The sequence below is a fragment of the Haemorhous mexicanus genome, chromosome 2 (genome assembly GCF_027477595.1).
Source record: "Haemorhous mexicanus isolate bHaeMex1 chromosome 2, bHaeMex1.pri, whole genome shotgun sequence".
In the NCBI taxonomy this organism is placed as follows: Eukaryota; Metazoa; Chordata; class Aves; order Passeriformes; family Fringillidae; genus Haemorhous; species Haemorhous mexicanus.
This window is the reverse complement of record NC_082342.1, coordinates 62,013,222-62,040,877: the sequence shown is the minus strand read 5'-3', so window position 1 is coordinate 62,040,877 and position 27,656 is coordinate 62,013,222. Positions and strand designations below refer to the sequence as shown.

General features: G+C 40.2%; 2 protein-coding genes across 3 annotated transcripts in view; one reads left to right on the top strand and one right to left on the bottom strand.

The window, feature by feature from the left end:
* The window catches only part of ELF1 (E74 like ETS transcription factor 1), an 87,723-nt gene extending 86,350 nt beyond the window's left edge, over positions 1 to 1,373 (bottom strand). For both annotated transcript variants that reach the window (XM_059839099.1, XM_059839103.1), the window contains exon 1: positions 1,244 to 1,373. The gene's annotated coding sequence lies outside the window, so the exon portion shown is untranslated. The remainder of the gene's footprint in view (positions 1 to 1,243) is intronic.
* On the top strand, positions 1,370 to 24,750 carry WBP4 (WW domain binding protein 4). Its single transcript, XM_059839108.1, has 10 exons — positions 1,370 to 1,495; positions 7,869 to 7,941; positions 9,431 to 9,493; positions 9,594 to 9,717; positions 10,518 to 10,730; positions 11,529 to 11,584; positions 14,402 to 14,468; positions 16,469 to 16,608; positions 17,641 to 17,870; positions 19,664 to 24,750. Coding segments are annotated over exons 1-10 (1,176 nt in total). The 5' UTR covers positions 1,370 to 1,493; the 3' UTR covers positions 19,872 to 24,750.
* The last annotated feature ends 2,906 nt before the right edge of the window (positions 24,751 to 27,656 follow it).

Below are 27,656 nucleotides of genomic sequence, written 5' to 3'. Positions count from 1 at the left end.
TTTTTTTTTTTTTTTACTAACAGCTGTAAAGGAGTCCATGTGTGCAATCAGCTAAACTTTAAAGTTGAAAGAAACATAAAAAGCCGGTATTTTCCATAGATTTCCACTTAGCATCTAAGCAGAATAATTTCAAAAGTTGCTTAGATGGAGAAGATGCCATCAACCAAATTTCAATCCAGGGTGTATATTTATAGCCATGTTGTGAACTACATAAAAAGTACACTTATAATGGAAATGCTGACAAATGCAAAACTCCTGCAGCTAGCTATGACAGTTTGACCACAAGTCCTCCTTGTGAGAGGAAAAGGCAACCTCCCCACCTCCTTTCTCAGGCAGCTTGACAGCGAGCTATGGCAGAGGGTGCTAGGTACAGGTACCACTGCCCTGTTCTTGTAGGATGGATCGAGGCAACTCTTACTCCCCGTATTTCCCACATGTTGAATGAGCCACCCCCTGTTTTTGCCATAAACAACCGGAGGGCCTCTTACAGCCTCTTACAGCCATGACTCACTTCGCAGGCTTCTCCTCCACCCCTGTGCGTGACTGTAGCAAATAGGCTGCCAGCTGCAGCCGGTGAATTAACACGACTTTTTTCGCAGAATCGTGGGGAGATCAGTCACACAGGGCAGGGCGGAGGGGGAGGGAGGGGGGTGAGGGTGTGCTGTGGAACACCAGCCCGGGGCGAGTTTTATTTGGGGGGGAAGCAGCGGAGGAGGCGATCCGGGGCCAATGTGCAGGGGACGCCCGAGCGTGACCGAGTCGTCTCCGTCCCCCCCGCCCCGGGAGGGCGCCGGCCCTCGCCCCCCCCCTCCTGCCTCACGACGGCGAGAGAGGCGGGCGGGGACAGAGGGAGGGCAGGGCGGCGGTACCAGGGGCAGTGGGGAGAGGGAGGAGGTGAAGCTGGTACGCAGCAGGAGCCCTCCCGACACTCGCGCCGCCAAACTCCCAGAAAGTTGGCAGCGGCGTCCGGCGGGACGGGGCTCCGCTGGCCGCCGCCCCAGGGCGCGCTCCGCCGCCCGGCCAGGGCCCGCTGCCTCCCCGGCCCCTTCGCACCCTGTCACCGCCCTTCTCCCCACACCTTTCATCTCCCATGGGTGCCGCGGGGCAGGGACTGCCCGGCACGGCGCGATGCCGGCGGTGGGGCTCGAACCCGTGGTCCGCGGTGTCTCTCCCCACCGTAGGGGAGGCGGCTGAGCCTCCTGGTGCCCCCGAGCGCGGGACGGGGGCGGCGGGCGGCACTCACCGAGCGGCCGCGGCTCCTTCTCCCGGTCCGGGCGGCTCCCGCTGAGCGCTCGCCTCCTCGGGGGCGAGGGAGGAGGAGCGGGTGAGGGCAGGAGGTGGAGAAGGGCGGGGAGGAGAGCGCGGCTTGAGCCCTCCCGGCTCCCGTCGCCGCGCTCCCTCCCTCTGCCGGCGCCGCCCCATCCCAGCCCAGCGGCGCGGCGAGCGGAGGGGAGCGCAGGGCAGCGGCGCGGCGAGCTGCCGGGGCAGCGGCGATGTGAGTGCCGGGGGCCGGGAGGGAGCGGGCGCAGCCCCCCGCCCTGCGAGCCGGGCTCGGGCAGGGCTGGTGGCGTGTGGTGCGGGGGCCGGGCCGGGCCCCCGCAGGCCGTGGGGAGGTCGGGGCCAGGGGGGCTGCGGCCGTGCCCCGGCTGTGGCCGGCGACCCCCGCCCCGCTGAGTGAGGTGTTTCACTGTCGCTCCGGTCCCTCTGCTCCTTTCCGGCCTGCCTCTCTGTTCAGGTTGTTTGTTTTTGCTGCGCTGTCTTTCTCTTATCGCCCCAGCGCAGGCCGGGCAGCTTCGCCTCCCGCCGGTGGGGCACTCGGCGTCCCTCAGAGCGGGGCGGGAGGGCTGCGAGGGATGGGGGCCGTGGCTCCCCACCCTGCACCCCCTCTCTGTACCCTTTCTCACCCCCGCTCTCTCACTCCCTCCCTCTCCCCTGCACTCCCTCCTGCCCCTCTCTCCGTCCCCCCTGGCCTCCATCCCTCCCTGTTCCAGGTCCCCTCACCTTGCGGCCTCCTTTTCCGCCTTTGGTTCTGGGCGAGGCGTGAGGAAGAAAATTGTCTGTGCCTTGGTTTTACCTGGGCATCACTACCTGCTTGAAGCCTTTAATTAGGAAATTTGTGGTAATACCTGACCACATTCTGGGCAGTGAGATGTATAAAAATCCAAGCTTCTATCTTTATTAGGTGAGAATGGCATATAGAATGGTATGTGTGTCTGCTTGTTCCTGTTACTTTTCAAAATATCCTAACTTCCTTGCTGAAAAAAAGAATCTTGACATAGTCAAAAATTTCTCTAGAGGTCTGTCTGTGGGGCAGTACTTGATGGTGAGCTGTGTGAGCCTGCCTTGCAGACTGGTGCTAGGTACAGCAGTGTTCTTAATTTTAGTAATTGCTAAAATTATACCTGAACAGATTCCTGACCCAATTTATGTTGCTGGTTTTTTCCTCTCTTCTAATTCTTATCATTTTCTTCCTGACATAGCCCATATCCTTCTGCATTTACTGCAGCAGACCTCTGTTCTCAGGAGATATCCCTGACTTCAGATATTTAACTTTTGAAAGCTGACTCAAACAGTTCACTTTATGTTCCCTGTATAGGGATGAAACACACACCTTAGGAGTTCAACATGCTTCTCAAGTGTCTCTTTCGGATGCAATGAGTGCTGGTTTTGAGATGACAGTTTCCATCTATTGACAGGGAGAAGTGAGACAACTCTACCTCACTATTTAGACAACTGAAGTTAGAGGAGATGACCTAGAGAACTGCAGCTCCATACACGCAGAAGACTGCCTTCCCTGATATCTTTGTGCATTCTTGTATGTTAAAAGTGTTTGTGGCATTGGAAGTGGTTGAGTCACCATCCCTGGAGGTAGCTAAAAGACACATAGACGTGTCCCTTAGGGACATGGTTTAGTGGTGGATTTTGCAGTGCTGGGCTAAGGGTTGGACTTAATGATCTTAAAGGTCTTTTCCAACCTAAATGATTGTGTGATTGTGTAATTTGCGATTTTGAAAAGAGATCTGGCAAAGCAGATTCATGCAAATACAGGTCAGGCTGAGCAGCCTCTGCAGACTCTGTTTTCCATTGGATATTGTAATTTGTATGTAGTTCACAGGGGGCTAATATAATGATAAAAAGAAGCAGACATTTGGGTTGTAAATTAGAATGTACCGAGGGCTTGCAAAAAATATATTTGACTTGAGGGCCAGAAGAGCAAAGCCCTTCAGAGAACTGCCATGTTTCATGTAGATGGAACTCTCATCTGGCTCTACTCTGTAGGAGCCCATGTATAAACATATATTGTGTGGTCTGTTTGAAAGCCAGCAGGCTGGGGTTAGGCAGGACAGTCCTGTGTACTCACAGTGTCAGGGATAGTCTTTTCCTTACTTTATTTTTAAATGCCTTAAAAAACCCCAAAAGTTAAGGTTATTTAACTAAGAAGAGTTTTTAGGGTACAGTTAGTAAACTGAATGAACAGAGTTGCTCTGAATTATTGGGGAGTGTGAGTCATTAGGGGCCATGGCACTGGGACCTACTTCGCAGTACAAGAAAACATTTTTGATCTTCTTCTCTGCCAATCTTAGCATTGCAATTTTAGATCTCACCAGTACTGGGATATTTGAATTAGAATTAGCTGTTCTGGAACAGCTTCCCATGTGGAGGAGGGTCTGTTGTGAAATACATGGAATTCTTTTTTTTTTCTTTTGTTTTTTCTGCTTCTTTCCATTATGGAAGTGTAACTTTTGTTCAGAGGTACGCAGTATTTCAAATAGTGTTCCGAAATAATAACAGATTCTGTCCTTTTGACTGGCTGTTATGGAACAGCTGCAATATCTACCCTGAATTAATTTGCTTGTGTACTCAAGAACTTGAATCTTACTCACGCCTGTGTATTCAAGGGGACAATGCACATAGCAGCTCTTTAGTGCTCAAACTTGCAGAAAGCTGTAAGATGTTACATTCTTGTGAAGTGTCTGGAGGTTGTAGATGCTCAAACCAAAGAAGACTGCTGAGCCCATGCATTCTGTTTTTTACCCCTGAGGGCTTCTGATTTGCATAGATCAAATTTTTTACCCCTGATACAAACCCCCTGCATCCCTGCCAGATTTCAAGTCAGTTATTTTAGAACAGAGCTATTCAAAGCAAATGCTTCCAGATTTTGTTTGTACAATAAAATTATTTTTCATTGTGTTCAGAACCACCTAAACCAGTTGCTTCTCTTTCCCTGTTGATTTCAGTACATGGTAGGAACAAAATCCTCTGGCCCAATCTCCACATAAAGTTTGGCAAAGCTGTCTCAGCTCAAGACAGCTACTTTATGAGGGTTTTTAAGCTTCCCTGTGTAAGGAAAGCTGTTTGCACCACCTGCTGAAACATTATTGGTACAGTAACTTGTGAGGAGAAGCAGCCTGCAGGTTGAGAGTTCAGAGCCCTGGACTCTAATACCTGAGTTTCTCTGCAGGTTACTTCTGAACCTGTCCTTTTTGCATACTCCCAAACACTGCACCGGGATATGTAACCTGGTCACTGCAGCATAGGCTGTGTGATTCTTCTGGCTCAAGAAATACGTTGTGCAGAGTATAAGTACCTGAGTTTCAGTGCTTTCTCTGAGTTTCATCATTTTCATATCTTTTTGGAATGGCAAATAACAGGCATTGTTAATGCAGAGTTGCTACTTGTTCTTTCTTGTCTTCTTGTTCACTCTGATGTTTTAAATTAGTTTTAGAAACTAAAAATATTTTTAACATTGATCGATTTGCACTCTGCTGTTTGCAGCCAAGACTTTGTGATCTCATGAGTTCCAAAACACCAGCCTGATGTTCATTTCTTCCTTCCTTTTCCTTTATCCCCCTAAAATGTTGTACATTCTTTTTCTGATTGGTATGACCAGTAAAAGTTGCAAGGAGATCATTGTTCTTGGGGAGACACAAATTGGTTGCGAGTTAGTATGGTATTTCCACATCTGGATGAGTCTACAGCAGTTTGCCCAGAGGTTGTCCAGTACCCATCTGTATTGGTGCTGCCCTGTTCCCTGGTAGCAGGCTACCAAATCGACTTGCTCAGCGAGCTCAGGAAGGTCAGGCTCCAGAGACTTGGTCCAGAGCCCTTCTGCCCAGTTAGAGCTTCACAGTAAAACTGGCACCTCTCTGGGTCTGTATTGCCAAGCTCCCTTCTGGGAGACACACATGGCAAAATGTGTACAGTGCTAAACCTGAACCCTGCAAACCTGGACAATGCAGATATAATGTACTCTAGATTGTCTCCTTGTTTTACTAAAAGGAAGAAAGGAAGTTGTACTGGTGCTGGCCAGCTGGCCAGTTTTCTAGTCCTTAGGAGGCTGGCCCAGCTGTAGAGCTGAAAGTAAGAATCAACCTTAACTTCTGGCAGAAGACAAGGAGTCTTAAAAGCTGTACTATTTTGACTGCAATGACTTTATAAAATAGCTATTTCCCATTATTTGTACACAATTATTCAAGAATAAAAAACCTTTCTACTACTTTAATCTCAAGCCTGTATTTGTCAGATTGATAAAACAGTCACAAACTTAAAAAATTTTCATGGATCTGAATTGTGACTGAAGCCCCTGAAGAACTTGTAGCATCTCAATAAAGTGGGGTTTCATTTCAGTTGCTGCTCCTTTCCAAATATTCCTCTTTGGTTTGCTCTCATTGGAGTGCCACTGGAACTTTGTAGGATCTGCTGTTGTTACAGAGGCAGGTATTATTCGATGAACCTTTCAGCTGAGCTTGCTCTTTTTTTTCCAGTGGTGTGAACTCAAGTAGAAAATCTTTAAGATAATTATTTGGTATATAAGATTCATGCTCATAAGCCCCAGAATTGAGATCATAAGTTACACAATTAATTTCATTAATCATGAAGTGCAGGATTTAAGGTTCTTAGGATAGCTGTGCACACTACTATTTACATTTTATATGTAACAGTAGAGAGAGAGTTTTTATGAAAACCCATAGGAGATGAAACTAAAAGACTTTTATCAAGATGTGGATTTGTACTGAAGCCACAGCTGTGCCCTCAGGTTCTCCAGAGTGAGTACTCTATGTATTGCTGCAGTGGTTTGCAACAGATGTAGTGGCCAGCAGCATTTAGGAAAGAAATCGGTGTAAAATAGAGCTGTGAAAATATGGCTTGTCAAACTCTCAGGTCTTGACTTGTGGTAGGTGCAGCTGTGCAGTCTTAATTTTAGCACTTATGTTTGATTCTGTTGGACAGAAAGAGCCCCTGTCTTAGGTTAAACTTGGAAGAAGGCAGAGGTTCTTGCACATCCAAAACATGCAGTGAGGCTTTTTTTAGTTTGTTTTCTGTCAAAATTGGTCCTTTGCCATAGGAGTTTAACCCTGCATTTAGCTGGAAATTTATTGTAGATGATGTCAAAGGGTTTAGAGACAATTTATAGCTCAAGCAGGAAAAGGGATCTGGAGGTATTTCTAAGCTTTGACTTTCTCCCTCCGACTCAGCTGGTTTTCCAGCCAGAGCATTAGATTTCTCGGGCTTTGCCCCAGTATGTTTGGGTATAAGTCTCAAAAATACCCTTTTAATTAAATGTGTGACTAAGTAATCACACAGTTCTAAAGTACACCATTTAGGGATGAGCGGATTTCTGTTTAAATCGGGGAAAGCCCAGCTGCTTCTTTCTCATTTCCAGGAAATTACTTGAAAAGCTGTGCATTGCTAACCATGCTATTGCTTATAGGTTGATATATTTTTGCAGAGTACCTCCTTTGTACTTAGACTTTCAAATAATCATAGCCTCTTGGCAATTGTATTTTTGTGTGAAGCACTGGTGGGGAAAGTGTATTTTGATACCTGCTTCAATTGTAGGAGTTGAGTTGATCTGGTCTGCTTCTGTAATTAAAGATCTGCTCACACGTATCATAAGGATTGAGGGTGCTATTGTTGTGCACGGAAAAAGTTTTGGTTTTATTGAATATCAGGAAGTATTGTCTTTGTACTTTGTACAGTGGTCTGCAGACAAAAGGCCAAGATTCAATTTTTCTGATGTTATCAGTGTAATTGTGAATATTTTTTTACTTTTGTCCCTCATTCATTGTAATTTTAACTTAAAAATATAGCAGTCTGTTGTTCAGATGTGTTCTGGTGAACCAAAGCATTGTGTCTGTTGCTGCAAGCCAATGAGAAATAGAATTGCTTCTACATAAGTCTCATCTGGCATTAGAAAGCAGTTTTTGATGAAGAAACAGACATTGGAGATGGTTGGTTTTATTGTTAAATACTTTGATATACTAACTTTTCAGCTCTGAAGAGTTTTCCCCAAGTTTCCTTGCTTATCTAATTACATGGGTCAGAAATTCCTACTTTTTTACACTGAAACATCCAAACAATTTACTGCTGTGTCTGTGACCCCACAGGTCAGAATCTGGCCCGGGATTCACTCCCCACAGTAAGCTCAGTGTTGTCCAGAACTGCACCTTTGGGTTGCTGACTTCACTGTGTACAGTATCCAGCATTTTTATGAAAAACAGTGCAAGTTGCACTTTTCTGACCATTCCATGTTTAAATGGGGTACCTAGAGCTGCTTGTTTCTCTCTGGCTTGCTTTGTCTCCTATTTCTGGTTCTTAGAGCACTGCCTCAGATGTAAAAATTCTGCAGTTTTTGGAGGTCAGATGGTCAAAATCCCAATACTGAACTGTGCTTTATGAGACACAGTTGTTAATACAGCTACTCTTGGTAGACTTGGTTTAAAAAATAGAAAAGAAAACCAAACTCTTAGTACTTAATCACCCAGTGAAGACTAAATTTGGTTTCTGAAGATATATATAAATATATATGAAGACCTGTGGCTTTGGTTATTGTTTCAGATTATACATCTCTTTTTTTCTTTCCCCAGGGCCGATTACTGGAAATCTCAGCCTAAAAAATTCTGCGATTACTGCAAGTGCTGGATAGCAGACAACAGACCTGTACGATGGTCTACCATACTATGTCCATTATTTGAAATATTAGGAATTTGAATTACATGCTTTAAACATCACTTTTTGATACTAGTCTATTGATGCATGAAATTTGTTCTATAGAAATGCCTTTGTAATCCCCGTAGTGCTTATTACGTCAGAACCAGATACCCACAGACAAGATGGTGTCTGCTGCTCTCCTTGGCAGTACAGATAGGGACTAAATATCTGACCCTGCTTATTCTTCGAGTTCTGTGACTTAACATTTGGTCTGTCTTGAAACTGTCTGTGCCTGTCCTTCGCTTTCATGTGCAAGTATAAAGCAAAGCCTGGCGTCTGTACTGTTTGTATGTGGTAGGCACAGTGCAGCCAGTGCTCTGAGCTCTTAAAGCAGGTTTCTCTCATTTCACACAGCCCACAGAAGCATTACTGAGTTACAGAAAGGTGTTTCAGATTTGTAGATGCCTTTTGCAGACTGCTAGATGCATTGGTCTCTTTCTTAGCAGTAGGGTTTGCCTTCCTGATTGGATGCCAGGGGTACTCCCAGAGCTGAGCTTCCTCTGGCTTACAGTAAGATACCTGATTAGCTCACGTGAACTGCAGGTATCTTCTCAAAGTAAGTGAAGAGAAATACATGTCAAGGGAGGGATTTGAGCAATTTATAAAGTCTGTCTCTAAACGAGATGAGTCATCCTGGGATGTGCATCCTCTGCACATCAGTTTGTGCAAAGGTCAGGCTTAGGCTTCTAACATCTGAACACCCAAATGAGCATGGATGTTTTTATGTGAGAATCACGTGAGGACTACCACTGTTGTACCTGAGCTTCTGAACTCCTTCCAGCTCCTACTGGTGTCAGTCTTTCTGTCAGCTTTTTGGCTTGCAGACTGTTCTGTTATCCTTAGTTATCCAAGTCTCCCACTTTGCCTTTTCCTCCTTCTCTCTCTCTTTTTCAGATTTTTGAATCTGCAGATTGGTTTAAATTCATGAGATACTTCTGAAGTGCAGCATAATGTAATTAAGGGCAGTAGCTAATACTTGCTAATACTAGCTAATAAATAACCCATATGGTTTTTAAAAGTTTGCATGAGAACAGGGACAAAAAAACCCTGATAATATGTGGAAGGATAGCATGAAAAGGGAACTCAGATTCCCTGTTATTTGTCTCTATCATGTGTGCTGAGCAGTATTATTTGAAAAAAAAAGAATCTTATTCTAATACTATGAGATTACTCATAGTAATCTCATAGTATCTATGAGATTACTCATAGAATCTAATACTATGAGATTTTATAATTTCTCTGTTGAATGTTTCTCAGTGTTCCTATATTCCTGTAGCCATTTTAGAGCTGTAGTGTTTGCTGTAAGTCTTCTCAGAACAGGTTACATTAAGGCTTGTTCAACTAAAATTAGTCCAACTAAATTTTAAGTAACTAAAATTAACTGGTTTTAAATTGTATAATACATATTACTTTTCTTGGTTTTTTTCTTACTTTGAAGAGCATTGAGTTTCATGAAAGAGGAAAGAATCATAAAGAAAATGTGGCAAAGAGAATTAGTGAGGTAACTCAAATATCTTAATTGCACAAATGCTTATTTTTACTCTTTTTCATTATCAGATTGGTTTTATTTATTCTCTTGGGGTTTTTTTGTTTTGTTTTAGATTAAGAAGAAAAGCTTGGAAAAGGCAAAAGAAGAAGAAAACATGTCAAAAGAATTTGCAGCAATGGAGGAGGCTGCAATGAAAGCATATCAAGAGGATATGAAAAGGCTTGGAATTAAGCCAGGTAGTTCATATAGCTACCAGAAGATTAAAGACAGAATTTAAAGAATATTGAATAGGAAAGTTTTGTCTTAAATTAGGTTTAGGAGCGAGAGAGAAGGCCTCAGGATTGTTGCTCATTTTAAAAAAATGGAGTCTGCAAATTGCCAGTAGTAGAAGTTGCAGTACAGAGTATTTATAGCTATGGTATCCCCTGATCCATGGAGCAATCAAATTTGGAGTAGAGAAATTAAACAATGTGTTAACAGAAAGTTAGGCAGTAGGTGGTGCTTTGAATCTGTAGTGCAGCTTCCTTTGATTAATTTTATGTTTCACTTTTGCCAGTTGGAGGCAAAAATTCCCATGAGTAGGAGAGGCTGGGTTCCCACTGGTGTGAAACAGTGGAGATGGGAATCTCCTAGTCAGCTTGCAGCTCAGCAAGTGCCTTTGTTCTGGACATTGAAGATATATTATCCTTTAAAAAACAAGTGTGTAGTTTCAGGCCCTTGTAGCAGCTGTCTTTTTCATAACTCTTTTAGTTTCTCTTTTCTTGTTCAGCTAGAGCTCATTGGTCCTTACGATTTTTGTCTCTGTAACTCATCATTTTAAATGTGGACGTTGTTATGATGCTATAGTAGTGGTACAAAGCAAGATTCTTTTAATACAGTCTTTTAAGTGCACCTGCTAGGAGTATAATACTAATGGTTTTCACTCATTAGTGAAAATATTCATAAGAACAAAGTTTCCTATTTTCTGTTCTGCAAAAGTGACTAATATTTAAGTTCAGAATAGTACTCTTTTTTCAAGGATATTTTTTTCTCCAAGATGATGTAGGTTCCAGTTCAACACAGAGTAAAACGCAGAGTAACACAGTGGAAACTAAAGCAAAGAAAGAAAAGAAAGAGAAGAAGGAAAAGAAAGAAAAGAAAAAAAAGACACCTCAGGATGCCTCAATGCCATCAAAAACTGAAACAAAGGAGTGGGTGCAAGGATTATCTCCTGAAGGCTATACATACTACTACAACACAAAAACTGGAGGTAAAAGCTACTGAGGAGCAAGTGCAGATATCATTACCAAATATAAGTGAGAAAAGACTATCTGCATTTTTTTTTTACTTCTCTGCTCTTGCGGTAGTATGCTGTTAATTAAAATGTGAACACTTAGATGGAGTTTTGGTATATAGCATTTGAGACTTGAGTATCCAGAATTTCAGACTGGTTTTACTGTTGATTAATAATGGAAGAATACAGTAATTCCACAGTTTCTGGAAATGTTTAGCCTGCAAGGGGTTAAGTACACAAAGATATCAGTGTTCTTCCTGAAGAAGCTTTGTGATCAGGGATGTGAAATAAACTCATTGTGTCTTTCCACTTTTACAGGATTTATCTAACTGACTTCTCTTGAGGAGCTGCATGTTGTGATTTACTTTAGAATATAAAAGCAACCCTCTTTTATGATTAATGAGAATGTTACAAAATGTTTCTTAGAAATTTAGGGATTAACATTAGTATTTACTGTAGTCTTTCATAATTACTTTTTTTTTCTTTTTTAAACTAAAAATCCTGTATCTCTCTATCAGGCATAGTAATAGAGTCTGGAGGGTTGTTAACTCCAGTAAAGCTAGCTGTAATTTTGATACTTTGGTTTATTGTTCCAACCATAGTTAGGTCAAGGATTATTCATATTCTAGTGTGGTGTATATATATTTATATAATTTGTTTATATGTGTGCACACAGCAATGTCATATCCTTTAGATCTGTTTTTAGTAAAGATTATTAAATATAAATGAAATTGAATGATGTGACATGGGCAAAATATGCTTTTGTTTTTTAAGAATCACAGTGGGAGAAACCTAAAGGATTCCAAGGCAACTCTCAAAACTCACAAACGGTAATCAAATTATTAATAGTTTTTTGTCCTTGTAAGCATTTAAATAATCTAAGCAATTTGCAAGTTGTCTGATTGAGGAAGATGAATTTTTTGCCCTTTAAAGTGAGGAAAATATAATTTGAATGTGTAAAATCTTTTATGATAAACTGCAGTTTTTCTATAAAAATTCTGTTTGGCTAATTTCTCTGTCAAGGGGAGAGAAGTAATTAGTGATGGTTGGGTTCCTGCAGAATATACTTATTTTATGCTTCAACCCATAAAATGGAAAGCTTTTGGGAAATTCTAAATCAATTCTGTTAAACCTTTTTTGAATGAAATGTAATTATAAAAACCAAACATTACACAGTTGAAGTAGTTAAGCTTCCTTTATCTAAGGCAACATTGAGACTGCATTGTAGTAGTTGAAAAAAAAGAATGCCCATTTTTTGAGTTTGTTTTATGATACAGTTACATAGTATATTGTGTTTTTACTGGGTTTCTTATGATCACGGAACCTATATGCAAGCAATTATTCAGCAAAATTAGCAATTTAGTACATTACCTAATTTTCCTTATATGAGGCACAGAAAAACTTGCAGAATAGTCCAAAGGCAGGAAAAAATTGTTATTATGATTAATGGATTTTCCCATGATACTTACCACTCTGGGATTTTTGTGCTTCGCAGCATTAAAAACAGGATTTTTCCAACACTCCTGTGATGTTACGTTTTCCAGTTTTCAAGATCGGTGTCATATATACACTTTAATTTGATGTCAGTTTTGTTGGGTTTGCCAATGTTGGATTTTACACTGGAGTTCAAAAGAACCTGGTGTTTTCAGAGTGCTTGACTTTCTGTCGCTCTGTATCGTTACATTGCGTGCACCTCTGGCTTTCTGGTTCCCTTGTCCTGCGGTTTTGCACAATTTGTTAATCAGCACTTCATCTTTCCAGTCAATACGTGGCATTGCAACATGAAAAGTCAGTCTTGCTGTAGCCTTGCACTGAAAGATGTGGTCCTGAAACTAATCTTGTATGGTCCTTGGTACATATTTACCCTGACAGTGACCTAGTTCAGGCAGAGAAGGCATCAGAGTTTAGGTTAGTGCTTTGGAGACTTATTTCCTTGCTATCAGCATTCTGAATAATCAGAAAAAATGCCAATGTGGGCAGAGCAGATTGGGGGCGAGAAGGCACTCCCTTCTTGGCATCAATTTGAAGTTAGCTCATCCTAGCCATATCAGGAGCCCACACCTTCAGCCCCCAGTATCTCTGACACCACACAGCTGTATTTTGCCATTCCTCTCTCACCCTGCTCAGTGACTTTGTCCTGTCTTGAGTTATTTTCGCTATCGCTCAAAACAAGCATTTGATTGCTCCCTTATTTAGTCTGAGCTAAGGATATTGGGAACATTCCAGACCTCTAGCAAGGACTAGGACTCACTGCCCAGAAATTAAAGGGCATACTTGCAATACATCGTGCCAGGAGCCCTCCTGGTTTTACAGCATGTTAGGTTTTGCTCAGACTTGGTAAGAGGTGGGGAGGACATGAAGGGGCATGTTGAAGGCTGCCTATAAGCACTTAGACTGACAGTGTGTTTCTCAGCATTTATGTCACACTCAGTGTGCCTAGTGTCAGATATTGGCTGAAAACCCTAACCAACGGGTCTACAAATGCTCAGGATTTAATTCTTAAAAAAAAGAGATGGGTTATATGTTTTTAGCCTCTTTATCCTTAAAATAAATTTTCCTTTTGCTTCTTCTGTCAAAACCAGCACACTGAAACTTCTGAGGGCAAAACCTTGAGAAAACATGATTCTGAAGGCTTTCGTGCCTTTGCCTGCTCTGAAACTATCAGTACAATATTTTGTGTTTACAGAGTGGGTGCAAGAACTTTAGCTTCTGACTGATTTGTGCTTTTATTAAAAAAACCCCCAAAGTTTTAATAAGAGTATTAAGCAAATGTATAGGTATGCAAAAACCTGTCTGTATATCTCTGTATACACATACCCATTTATTAATACCAAAATAATATATGGTGAAGTTGCTCAACACAGAGCTGGCAGTATTGGTACTTAAGGAGCAGGGAAGTAGTTGTGTGTTTAAGAGGGAAAGAAAACTGGTTTCTTAAGGAAGATGTTAGGGAATGTGTAATGACTGATTATATAGCTGTAGCTGATTCTGAAAAAAAAAAATTACATATCCACAAAGATATACCAGCAAGTTCGGCCACATTTCATGTTTATTTATTAACCAGTAGGGAAAATGAGTGCATTGTTGAAATTGGTGCTTTAATAAAGAAGTAAAATTGTTTTCATGCAAAGTTTGATTCTGTAATTATTTGTTGTAATGTTCTGTTTTGGGATTCATTTTTATTTGTTTGTGTATATTTCATTTGTGATAAAATTTATTGGTACTAGTTTGCTGTGGGCCTCACAAAGACCTAAGTCTCCCAGAGAATTTTTTCAGCAGTCTCCACTAAAGACAATGACACAAGTAGGAAATTACAGCCTCAGGAGTGAATACTTTGAGAAAACCCAAACATGTAAAATTATGGCTTATATAAAAATTTAAACAGTATGGCAACAGTTATTATGCAGCCTCATACTAATTATCCACTGTTTGAGAAATAATTGTATAGGTGCATTTGCAGTATTTTAAGTTATGGAATTCCATCTCGTTGGAGTCAGAGGGAACACTTTCTAACAACATTAGGGATTCAAGCCTTAAACCAGTAAGGTGGTCACAGACAAAAAGCACTCAAGGGTTGAATAGACTCATAAGTGATGTATTGGCTGATCCTGGAAACTTTTTTTCATGAGCTCCTATCTTTTTCCTAGGGAGCAGAGTGGGTGGAAGGTGTCACTGAAGATGGTCATACCTATTACTATAACACACAGACTGGAGGTAAGTACTTTCTTCTTAAACACTGCGTCAGGAGAGAGGGTTTTCAGAAAAAACTCTTTTTTTTGTTTTGCAAATAGCTGAATTTTTTACTAAGTTTTGTAATTTTTAAGCTGCTGTCTTAGTTGGAATAAAATAGTTGCTTAAGTCAGCCCTGGCTTTCTGGCTGCATTGTCAGTGTGCATATGTTTTTGCTTCAGAGGTTTTTTTGGACATTCAACTTGTAATTCTAAATTAGGCATTTGTCTTTACAACATATATATTGAAATTACAATTTGGAAACTAGAAGAAGGCAGGATGTTGTGTTGATGGGCATGTAGAACTGACTAAGAATCCCCTCCAGACTTTCCCTCTTGCTGATGTAGCATTGATAAGAAAGTCCAGAATCTTACCTCCTACTTCTTTTCCACTTTTTTCTCCCTACATGGGGAACTTTGTGGTAACTCCCTCAGAATAGCATCTGTTTTCTAAATCTATTTGAATCATTTTAAGGTCAATGATGCCTCTCTGGAGAGCAAGTGGTTTTTTTGCTGGCTATGAGTTTTCCTTCTGCAGTTGGGTATGAAGTGGCATTGCTAATGATGCCAAGAATAGTGGGGGGAAAAAAAAAAACAACTAAAAAAAAAACCAACCAATAAAACCAATCCAAAACCTTTCAGTTTTTCACTGGGCCACTCCCCTGCCCAAAGGATTTGCAATTTCTTTTGAAAGGGAAAAGAGATGTTGGTTATTTTTAAACATTGCCTTTCAAGTTCAGATACATTTTTGCCTGTGTTTGCTGGTTTTTTAAGTACTTCATGGACATACAACACTTGTGAAGAATATGTTTCTAATCATCACATTTGGCAGAATTTTGGCTTTTGAGATTCCAAATTGATCCCTCACTTTTATATAGATGTAAGTGTGTATCTTGGGAGTGCTTGAAAACTACTTCTCTTTTCTGTTAACAGTAATCCCATCCTCTAATAACAAGACAAATTTTTAACTGATATAAATAGTTATAAGTGTCTCGTCTCAGTCACATAACTTAGGGGACTGATGGCTCCAGGCTTGGTGCTCTGAGTCTGGGATGCTGCACCTACTGCACTCTTTTATGTAGCACCTGGGAAAGTGGACTTGCTCAGTTACTAATCTGAGGCCTTAAGAAGACTGCAATGTTTATGCAAATTCATTCATTGCCAGTTTCTTGCATCTTTACTTCTTCAAGATATATCTAGGCGCTTACACGTTGTGTTCTTTCCAGTTAGGAAAAAAGTAGGGGTTTTTTACATCTGAAAGTTTATATAAAATTATAGACTGAAAGTTGGTGTACTTTTGCCATATTCTTACTAAAATCAGTTTTAAGACCATTGAGTCAACTTTTTATTTGAGTATTTCTTCTCAGTGTATATACTGGAATGGTACTTTTAAATTGAAAATGTGGATGTATGTGTATGTACATGTCATGTATGTACTTCCATGTCTTTCCCGATTCGTGTTTGTATTTCCTTGTTTTCTTGAGAGCTCTTTTAATTAGAGACCTAACATTACTAAGAAAAGTAGCACTAGAAAAGGGTTTAGCTGCCTGGAGACCTGAAGCTTGCAGTTATCATTCTTTACTTTATCCTGTCCTTGTAATCAATGAACAGCTCAAATCAAATAGGCACATCTACAGGGCAATTAATTTGTCTGTCTGTCCTGTGTAAGGATGAGAGGACCACAGTCTTGTGGGTCACAGTTTGCCATGTGTGATGTTTTTTGTAAGAGCTAATTAAAACAAGCTTTATCAACAGTGAACTCAGCTGTCCTGACTGACTGTGTCTCTGCTGGGAAGAAATGTTATCTTTCTGATTATGGTTATTAAAACAAATGTACCAAACAAAGGCAAAAGCTTTTTGCTAAATTATTTGCTGCGTTTTTGCAGCAAATAAGGCAGCACTGCTTCTGAAAGGTTATGTTGTCGAAACAATAACAGATCAAAATAAGAAGCATAAATAATGTGGTTGTTCAAATGTCTTGGACAGTATCCACATGGGAGAAACCGGATGGTTTTGTTTCATCTTCAAATGAGAAGGGTCAGCGTGACAAGCCTGCAGAAACAACATCTGAATCAGACTCAGAAGATAGTGAGAATGAAGCAGAGAGTTCAGAAACGAACTTCAAGGTAAGTTTTCTTCAGAGTTATTTTGCATGCATGATCTTATACTAGAAAAATATAACTGAATCTTTCATGATTTGTGGTAGGCTGTACTTACTGAAATGAGATTAAAACATGTGACTGAAGGTAAAATTTTGCACTTCTTAATAAAATGAATCTTTATTCAATTATTTGGCTCATTAGTGGCACTGTTCCAGAGTAGAAAGCATGATCTTTCCTTCAACACACCAGAAGTACCTTGAATTCTACAAGACATGTGATGTTCTCTGAGAAAGGTCACTGTCTTCTCTCTGAAATAATCCACAAAATGGTTTGGATTTCAGTGTGAGGATGACTTCAACCTTTCATTGGTAAATGTGACTGCCAATAGACCTTCAGGGAATACTTTGGACTGCAAATGATATGGTTGTATTTTCCTTATTAAATTGAGAAAAAACATAGTACAAAATCTTTATCAATTACATATTTAAAACATACATTAAAAACTTGAGATAAAACATGTGATAATGTTTCTGCTTGGGTTAGATGGTTTCCCTGAAGCTAGTAATTCAGAACAGACAGAGGCAATTTAAATACAAAATGTATTCCTAGACAGGAGTTAATTGTAAAACACATACTTTTGTATCACTGTGCATCATTACAAACTGCCACCAGGTATTAGCAATAAGTGTGTGCATCTGCATGTAGAGAAAGTGGTATTTGAAATTTTTCATCTTTATTTTAAGATATGTTAAGCTTTGTTTTCAAGTGAGTTTGTAAGTTTGTTAACTTCAGCCTTGGTAGATGGGATTTTCCTGCTTTAATTTCTTGTAACATTTGAGATTTATTTTTCATCTCTAAAGCTCAAGAAGAAAAGTTTGTAATTCTACAAATTACATATTGCAGTATGAATTTATTGCTTCAAGTTACTCTTGGTTGAAAAGCATGAATAGTAGATAATAAATAGATAATAATAGTAGCAAATAAAAGATGTAAAATAAAGCTACGTTATGTTTTTATTTAGGCTTTTTTGCTTAAGATGGGTTTTTTCCTCTTTAGAGGAAAGGAGATAATGGTGAGGAATCAGAGGAAGGGAAAAAATCTCCCAAAGCTAAAAAGTTAAGCCCTTATGGGAAATGGCGAGAAGTTAAGTCAGAAGAAACCACGGATAAAGAGGAGAGTACATCAACTTCCCAAGAAACCTCAAGTGATGGATCTAACATGACCAACCCTTATGGAAAATGGAAAGCACTTAAGGAAGTAGGGGAAGAACAAGAAGAAGAAGCAGGGTGAGTATCTTTTTACCATCCTTACTTTCATAATGTTGTTTGCGAGAACTGAAGCTTTTCCCTCTGAATTCTGGCAGAATTAGCACAACTGTGATTGGAAATGTTGCCAAAATACAATTCTTTTCACAATGATTATTTTAAGTAATAGTTCTCCATTGCAGACAGAGGTGGTGTTTTGGGTTTTGTGTACACGTTCACCATGAGTACAAAGTAAATTGAAGTGATTTAAGAATCGTAGTCATGCACTCTTTTTCCAGAGGCTGAGTATCAAATATTTAAATGTTGCTACTCTAAGCTTAGGTTCCTTACATCATCTCCTTCAACAAACTGATTCAGCTGCCCAAGGAGTTCCTATGATCTCTCTCTCTCTCTCTCTGTCTCTCTCCCCCATGTCAGACCAATGAATTGCAGATGTTTTCGTGAAGTGCATCTGATCAGAAGGGTTGTTTTGTTTTTCTGCATAATGCCTGTGCTGGATCTTTTGTTTCTTCCTTGTAAAGTATGCTCTTTTATTGTCAGCTTCTTCTTGTGGGTCCCTCGAGGAGTCTCACAAAAATAGGTTTTGGAGAATGAAAAGAGTCTTTCTCCTTATGCTTTCTCCATTCTTCAACATTATTGAGCAGGTAGACCTCCGACAGTGCTCATTCTAAATTAAGCACTGATGCGCTTCTTTGAGATAATAATGTTCACATAACACCTCCTGAATTGCACCAGCTAAACTGCTCCTTGACTCCTGAGCTGAAAAATTCTTTTGGGTTTTTGGAAAACACTGTGTAGTAAAAAGTGCTTTGAGCCACTGAACCTGATAGATCCGTCTCTACTTCAACAGACGTGTTTGAGATGAACACACGTGTGTCAATGAGACAAATGCAGTTGTTCATTATTTACTTTAAATTCAGTCTAGGCACAGTGCCAGCCACTTCCAGAAAGTTTACACTTTTGGGATACTACAACAATCACATTTCTTTGACTTGCCATCATTCTTGTGCCTCCTATTTGGGTGCTTGAGCCAGACCCCTGTCTTCCTACAAGCATGGAACCTCAGACTGGGTATAGTACATGAGCTGACATCCGGCTAACACTCCATACTAGCAAAAGTATTCTTGTGTGGCTTGGCCAATATCTCTGCAGAAGTGTTGTGCTGGTTCAATACCTGTGATTTAGGTAACTTTCTGCCAGCTCTTCAGTTCTTCTTCTTCGTCATATGTTTGTGCTATGGATTATCTTTGTGGGACACGGTGTTTTGCTGCTGACCCCTTAAAACTGATAGGTCATTTTTAGTTGTTGTCTTTGATTTGTTTGGATCATTATTGGCTGTGATCCTACCCTCTGAAGCCACCTCTCCCAGCTTAGGATCACCGTCAGATTTCATAAGCTGGGTCTCTGTTCTGCCATGCAGTCCCTTCAGAATGGACACTTGAGGCAAACAACTCAATGGTGTTCTGGCAGTGAACCACTGCTACTACTCACTGTCTCCTGTCTTTCAATAGTCTTAAATTTACAGACATACAGCCCTGTTATCTCTTGCAGGACTGTCGACACAATGAGTGCTTGGGCCATGCTATAAGTTCTGTACAAAATGAGGTATTTGTTTGTTTCTTTTTATGGCAGCCCATGCAGAAGAAACAAAGAACATGGGTGTTTTTTCTTGATGCCTGTCATGATGATAACTACAAGACTGCATCTAGCTCAAAGCTGTTTTGTCAAATAAAAATAGCTGTTGCTGACTGCAGTACACCATGTTGCTTTCTCCATGTAGATTAACCCTTTTACATTTTCCTCTCTTCTCCCAGTGAAAAAGTGGACCTGGAACTTCCAAGTACAGAGAGTGACAATGTAGCACCCCAAGTGCTAGAGGATCCAGAAGAGGAAACAGTCATATTTAAAGAGAAGACAGTCACCTCCCTTGGAGATCTGACAGAAGGGGTGCCAATGTTTAAGAAGAGGAAATTTGAAAATGGAAAATCTAGAAACTTAAGACAAAGACTAAGTGATCAGTAATACTTAACAAATCATTTTAGATTCTGTTTAGGCTAGAGTGAATCAAAAGTATAATATTTTCAACAGGCTTTTATAAATAAAGTGTTGGATAGAAGTTAAGGATTTATAGGTAATAAAATATACGTGAGTTTAATATTTTTTTATTTTATTTTGATGTGATTGGTTTTGAAATGGGAGTTTGTGTTAAATTACTTATGCAATATTGTAAATACATGTATTCTTTATTGTAACCATGCCATCCAAGTTCTATTTGCTCCGTGTGTGCTGTTTTAAATACATTTCATAAGGTTTTTTACTCCTTTTCTAAATATGTGAGAATGCAGTAATCCTTAATCTCACAAAAATGAAGCAGACCTTTTATTTTCATAGAGGAACTGGATCAATAGAATATACTAGAGTAAAATCATCCCCCAAGATTGTTTATGTGGTGTAGTTTCTCCACTAATGAGTAAAATATTGTGCTTACTAACCTTCGTCTGATCGCTTGCAGAAGAGTGGGTGGTGAGACTGCCAGCATTTCAAACTGATCATTTAGAAGCTGTTTTTAGAAGAGTTAGTCAAATCAGTGCCACCCATTCCAAATGATGTTCTGAAAAATTATTTGTGTATGTGCATGGTAAATGTATTAAACCTCTGCAGAAGATCTAACCCTGATGAATCCTAACTTGTAGTAACAGCACCAGAGCCACACCTGCTGGAGTAGACATTTCTGTGATATCTTCCTGTCTCCTGCTTTATTGTTGTCTACTTGCATTTTTCCTTCCTTTTACTTATCAAGTTTCTTTTTCAGTCTTGTTTTCTTTTTGTCTATTTCCTAGCAAAAAACCACTTGCCTGATATTTTAATGAAAAAATATTTTAGAGACTTGGCCCTGCTACGGCATACAGGACCATTTTTGAGGTGGTTGTGTTTTTTTCTTTTGATAAGAAGTGTGTGTTTTATGGTTGCAGTGTTTGATAAGCTGAGAGGGCCTAAGTGTGTTGAAGCTTCATCATTCTCAGTACCATAGGGGAGGAAACGAAAAGATCAGCAGAGCTGATGGTTGTAGAGTCCAAGATGAATTGGACGTTTTCTTAAGGATTGTCCTACATTGTGGGATTGGTCTGCATTTAGCATTACCAGGATTCATTGTCTGTGTCAGAATGTAGCTGCACTCATCACTTCTCAAGCCATCAAACAGTGTACCAGAAAGGTCCAAGTAATGAATCTGTTAAAAACTATGTCTCTATTCTTAGAGCTCACGATGTTTTGTTCAGGAGAGTCTCAGTCGAAAAAAAAGGAATGCAGCTAAGGCAGTTGTCAAGAGTCAGCAAAATAGAGTTGGTAACTGCTGAGCTTGAATTTCTTTGAGAAAACAACTATTAATCTTTTGGATCAATTGGGAAAGGAGTGCAGAATAGGGAATCTGGTTTATTCTGTATTACAGTGGAAGTTGAAGTTCTTTTTTCTATTCTCTGACTTTTACTGTATTTAGAAGAGAATTAATTATTGTGTTTAATCCCATGTGTTTTCTTGGCTTCCTCAGGGTTGGTGTATTTTGGCTGATGTTTGTTCTGATAAATCTGAAAGTTTACTGTAATATCTGACCCTGGATTATTGTTCAGAGATGCAGCAGGACACATGCAGGATGCTTCAAAGTCTGAGATGCAGGAATGTACAACATGTACTCCCAGGAGAGGGTTTCTTAGGGTTTGTTCTTACTTGCGCATTACTCTGGGAGCCTGCTCTAACTTGAAGTTTTCTTGTGTTTGTGGCCAGTTTACTCTTCCAATTTACACAAGTCCTGCCCTTGAGCTAAGTAGCTTTCCTTCACCTTGAATCCATCACATCTTTTCTCTTTGAAATCACAAACAGCATCCTTGTATGACAGGATCTTCAGTGTCCCACCAGTGCTTCTCTTCGCCCATTCCAGCCTGTGTCTGCCTAGACTACACTTGCCTAGATGGATTTCCCTGGGCTAGTTCACTTTGACTAAAGCCATGCATGATATCACCAGTACTTCTTAGCATATTGAAAGTAACTCTTGATACTTCCCTAAACCTTATTTGCTTTTCACATGACCTCACATGCTGTCTGCCATGGGCACCCTTACCAGTGACTTACCGCTACATCTGATTCTTTCTGCTCCTTTGCTTTTGCCAGCTGCTGAGTTACTAGCTGGTCATGCTTTCCTTTCAAGCACAATAATTTATTTTCTTAGACATTTTTTGTACTGCTGTACTCATCCTCCTTCTGTTACTCCAAGCCTAAAGTATTTCATTATGATTTCTGAAAAGTTGTTTTTGTTTATTAGTACAGTTTTATCAAATAGTATAGGGCTTTCTTGTAGGCTCCACTTTTAATATCCTCTGAGGAGGATAGCTTTCCTCTTTTAGTGAGGTTCCCCAAATATTAGCATCTTTCTTTTAAAATGCTTTGTCACTTTGAAGTGGTCACAGGCAGCAATTTAAGCTACCTGTAACTAAATCTCTTGAGCAGATGTTTAAAGACATCTGAAAATGAGTGTTCAATACTTGTTTCCTTGTGGAGCTGCTGTTAGTTATAATATGAGCCAAAGGTCTTTGTATTGTGTTAAGTAGACAAACCAGAGCATTAAGAAAAAAAGATTAAAAGTTTTTTCTTTGCTTACAGCCAGTAAAGTTAAATACCATACGTGTGGTTTTAGCTGATGTGACTTTTAAAGCCTGCATTTCACAAAGAAATACAGCACTTTGCTCTCCACTACCTCCGAAAGTCAGAGATCAGTTAATTCTTTGTTCTTAAGTGTAAGTTATAAAAAGGGCCAGTTGAGTTTTGATATATACTAAACCATTTTTTAATTTAGCACCATGGTGTCATTCAATTTCCTTATTGTGTATCTAAACCAAATATTTTCTGCTCTACACAAAAACACTGTCTTGTGTGAGATTTAAGGCAGACATTGCTTTTCCAGGACATCTGTTTTGCACAGATCTCCCTCCCTTCTGTCCTATCTCCCTGCAAACTCTTCTGCTTTTGGAATTTGCTGTAGGAGCCCTCTAGGTATTGCCACTGTTACACTCCTCATCTGCTAATCCTTCTTGGAGCTGCGCTGGCTTTTGATAAAGCAATGTTCCTTTTAACATTTGAGCAGAGCATTGTCTGTTCTGGCTGATCTATTTTCTATCAGACACTGTTTTTATCTGCTTGCCTGTTTTTATTGCCAGCTCCTTGACTACACCATTGGTTTTATATGATGTCATAGACATTATGAGCAATATGAGGAGAGCCAGAGAGCAGGGGGCAGTCACTGCAGTTTCTGATGATGGTGATTTCTTCTGTGTGGTTTTGAGCCAGTCAATTCACTGCTCTGTATTTTCCTTTCCTTGTCTCATGTTTTCATCCACCTTGTCTGCTTAGCAAGGCAGCTTCACAGCATAAGACTTGTGTGTATTTTTACAGCAGGGCCTGCCTGAAGTTAGTGATGCTTTTAGAAGCAAGTATATTGCATATACAGAAAAAAGAAAAATTATTTTGTTTGAGCATTTGCTATGCCAGGAGCTGTGCAGAGACTGCTCAATTTTACCCCTATTATAGAATAATCCTTGTTCCTATTTAGGCTAAAATACATTTTAATCCTTCACCTGGGGATTTGTAGATTGAAATCCACACTTTCCTAATAGGAAAGTAACCCTCACAGATAAAATTTGACCCTTACAGATAAAATTTGTGCCTGCAGCATCATCCAGTTCCAATATTCAGTTTTAGAAGTGGGAGGGCTGGGGAGATCATGACATGGATCTGAGTTAAATTCACTAACTTGTGCATTTATAAATATTTCTCCTGTTTCTTTTTTCTTCCCTGAAGGAAATTTTATTTCAGTGCAAATTTTGGCATCTCAGAAAGGGAGTAAAAAACAATTTCATGCTGCTTGTTTTCTTTGATTTGTTTTTTGAGTTGTGTCTCCCCTTTTTGAGTACTTTCCTTATTATTGCTGTCTTCCTTGAATTGTCTTCCTCCATTATTCCCAGATATGCAAATCTCTATCACCACTGTGCCGTGTTTCTGTTGTCCTCCTTTACTTCTCCCCTGCTCTGCTGAGATTTCCAGAAAGCTTCCTGTTCTTCTGTAGCCACCTTGTGTCCAGGTCCCGGCTCCCAGGAGTGATTCTTCTGCCTGTTTGCACTATGCCCTGAAGAACCCTGTCTGTTTTCCTACAACACACAAGCTATTTCAAGACTTTACATGCGCTCTTTTGATTTCCTTGATTATTCCTTTTCCCAAGACAGATTCCATTCCTTGCACGGGGTTTGCTGCCCTTACATCCTTTTGCTTGTTGGTACAAATTTATACCTCCTTCTATCAGCTGTGGCAACCCTTGGGTTCTGTTTTGTCAGCCAGACCTCTTCAGTCTCTCTTCTATCTACCTCTTAAGTGCTCCTACCTTCTACCTGCTAAATTATTTAACTTAGAATTTGTGTTAACCATTTGTGTGATTAACAGGTTTAGCTTTGTGAAATGTTTCAGGATAGAACTTGAATTAAAGTTTCCATACAAAGCAAAAAGTGTTGCAAATTATCATCTCAAAAAGGCTAAATTTGCCCAAGAGGATTCCCAGAGAGCCAGATTTCAGAGATTCTGGAGAATTTGGGGAATTCCCAGGATTCAAAAGTAGATTTGATTTTACCTGTAAAACCATAAATAGCCTGTTAAAACCCAGCATACAGTGTTTTACAGACCATGGACTGGAGACAGTGGATTTTTATGGCTTGCTTGGGGTGATTGAAAAGCGTTTGTTTTAGTTTATAAGTCTACAAAGTTAAACAGCTGGTTTCTCTTCTCAGCTGCAATTACAAAATATTGCAAGCTCTTGAAGTGGAATTTATATGAAAATAGTGAATAAAGCTTTCATTTGAGCAAACTGTGTTTGGACCATTGTGCATCTGTTTACGGGGTTCAGGGCAACCTGGGAGATTCAGGGGTGCAGATTCTGTTCAAAATGGAGTCTGGGGTAAATATAAACTAAAATAGGTCTGTAAGTATGGAAATGCTTCTTAAAAATAAATACTTTTATTTTGTGGCCACCAACAGAATATCTGTGTGCCTTCCTGTAGCACCTTAAGCAGTAACTGGATGTTGGTTTATTCTGTGCATCAGTTAAGAGTAACAAAAACCCCGGGTTTAAATTTTTTTATTTAAAAGTTTTTAACTGAGTTCAGGTTAAGATTTGCTGCAGTTACTGTTAGTAACATTCAAAATAAAGCTGAATATATGAGCTTTTTAATTGTAACTACTGTGATTCAGTATTTGTATATTTCCTGGCCTTAGGAACAATGAGCAGTGCTCTGGGGGTCAGATACACACTGGATGGCTCAATGAAAGCAATTGAGGTGAGGTACCCAGGTTGCCCTCCTTTTGCAGAGGGGGAACATCCTTCTCTCCACTGCCGTGGAAGGGCTGCTGCTTCCAGGCACACACAGCTTTTGTCTGGCTTCCCTGCTGGCTGGTTGAGACACTGCTGCATGAGACCTCAGCAGAGAAATGAAAGGGGTCCAGGAACTACAATTCCTATCAATCAGCAGGAGCCGCAGAGCCGTGAAGCTGGTGCCTTGCACAAGCTGTGACGTAAGGCTGTGGGGAAGCCAGGCAGAGGGTGGTAGTTTATGTTTGCTGTAACACTATTTGACAATTGGAAAGCTGCAGGAGAAGGCTGTTTTGAGCAGAGGAACATCCTCTTGCTTTGTCGTGCTGTTTATTTTTTCCCAATAAACTTTTCCCTTTTACTCCCCATACTTTGTTACTGTAATTTTTCCTCCTATTGATTTCACTGCTGAAAGTCCTGACTGCTAGTAGGAACCAAAAAGCCCAAGCTGAAATATTCCATCCTGAAATCACCTCAGAAATAGCAGTGTTATGCTGCACACCCCTTCCTTGAGGACAAGTGCCTGGCCATGGTCAAACAGAATCTCTCAGCTCTTATATCCCACCAAAAGGCTGGGGTGGAAGAGCTCAGAATAAAATATAGCTTCAAGTATTTTTTAAGTTTGGAGAAAACAAGTTCAAATAACATGTTCTCAATGAGGAGAAGCAAATATATCTGGTTTTAGTAAAGCAGAGCGTTGCAGGCAGTGGCCACGAGTAGAAGTGTTTCCACTCTATCCCAGCTGTCATAGCTGTATTCGGCTGACGTACACATGTATATGCAACTGCAAGAAAAGCTTAGGACAAAGACCCTTCAGGAACTCCTGGGCCAGGCTGGCAGAGGGGGCTCAGCTTCTAAATTTCAATACCTATATTCAGGACATCCAAAACTTAGTAAAGAGGGGAGCTGTTATCTGCTTTCCCTCTTCTCATCACTCTGCACAAAACCATCAACAAAAAAGGGCTACAGAAAATTAATCAATCACAAATATCCATCAGATCCTGCAGAAATATCACTGTCTTTCTCCCAGTAAAATAAATGAGGCTCATATTTTTAAGTGTTTCAATAATTTTTCATAGTAAAGAACTTCACAGACACTAACTAATCCTGGAAGCAGAATCTTATTGTTTAAATCTTTTTAGGAAGTGTTTAAGAGAAACTTGGAAATGTTTGAGAGAAAGAATTAATAAAATTAATTGGTGCATTTAATTGCATAATGATACTGAGCACGATAATTCAATAACCATGTTAGCTGGATATTCTCCTATTACAGCTGATCATATTAGTTATTGCCAGTCTGTTGGCACTGCAAGAAGTGTATGCTCAGCTGCAGATCTTTCTGGAGGGTTCTTTTTCTGGACTGCTCACTGAAAGAAGTCAAAGTCCAAATGAATCCTGAATTGCATGGCAATAAGTTTTCTGATTGACTTGCAGAGCTACCAATTAAAAAAAAACCAACAACCAACTCAACCAAAGCCCCAAAGCTTTTGAAATTAAAGTGTTGGGAGCAAGAGAGAAATTGTCAGACAAAGCTTGCTCATAAGAATACACAAAAGAATGGGAAAATAATTGCAGAATGGAGGAACTGAGTACAATTTTCCTGCTTTCTTCCTGTTAGAAATTCTATCTATTTTTCTTAATATAGCTGAATAATGTTACAATTGTTGCTATATATACAGTAATAAAAACTACACCCTTTAGAAGAACATTTTCTCACACTGCATCATTCCTGGTTACAAAATAAATATGCAAATATAAATCAACCACAAGGCATAATTTAAATTGCAACAATGAACTGGTTCTTCTCGTGCAGAAGACAGTGCAGAGCAGCTTTCCAGCAGAACCTGGGACGAGCAGGATGAAAGGAAGATGCCATGATCTGGCAAGTGAAGCCAGCTGAGCAGAGCACCAATCTTTGTGTCACCCTGAGCATGGAGCATTCCTGAGTCAGGCATACAAGGAGTGCCTGCTGGTGCTCAGCGCCTGCCAGCACTGTGCATGTGTAGGGCAAAACATCAGCACGAGTCCTGCCAAAGCCGAGTGTGCCCTGGAGACACCTGGATCCCCTCAAGGACAGGCAAAGGCAGACATTCCCAAAGACAGGAGCTGAATTCCAGAGCTACCTGGTTTGAAATGCATCTGCAGTATGAACTTGTTTTCTCTGCCAGGAGACAAGGAGCTGCCTGTTACCTCATAAACTTCATTGAAAAGTAGAGCACTTACTTCTACACTGCAGCACATGGGCCAGTCCCACCATAGGCTGACCCAAGGGTTCCTGGAGAAAATTTAACAGACTTCTCTTATAACATTCTGACCCCTTCACTCCCTTTGCTTTTGAATATTTACTCTAAAAAAAATAAAGCATCTTAATACAAAGTTATTTCTAAGGTAATTAATTTAGGAAG

What these genes read in the sequence shown, in the direction of transcription:
- WBP4 (XM_059839108.1), top strand. An exon ending in AAGGCTTGGAATTAAGCCAG is followed by an intron (nt 9,718 to 10,517) that starts GTAGTTCATATA and finishes TTTTTCTCCAAG; the next exon opens with ATGATGTAGGTTCCAGTTCA. An exon ending in GAACAAGAAGAAGAAGCAGG is followed by an intron (nt 17,871 to 19,663) that starts GTGAGTATCTTT and finishes CTCTTCTCCCAG; the next exon opens with TGAAAAAGTGGACCTGGAAC.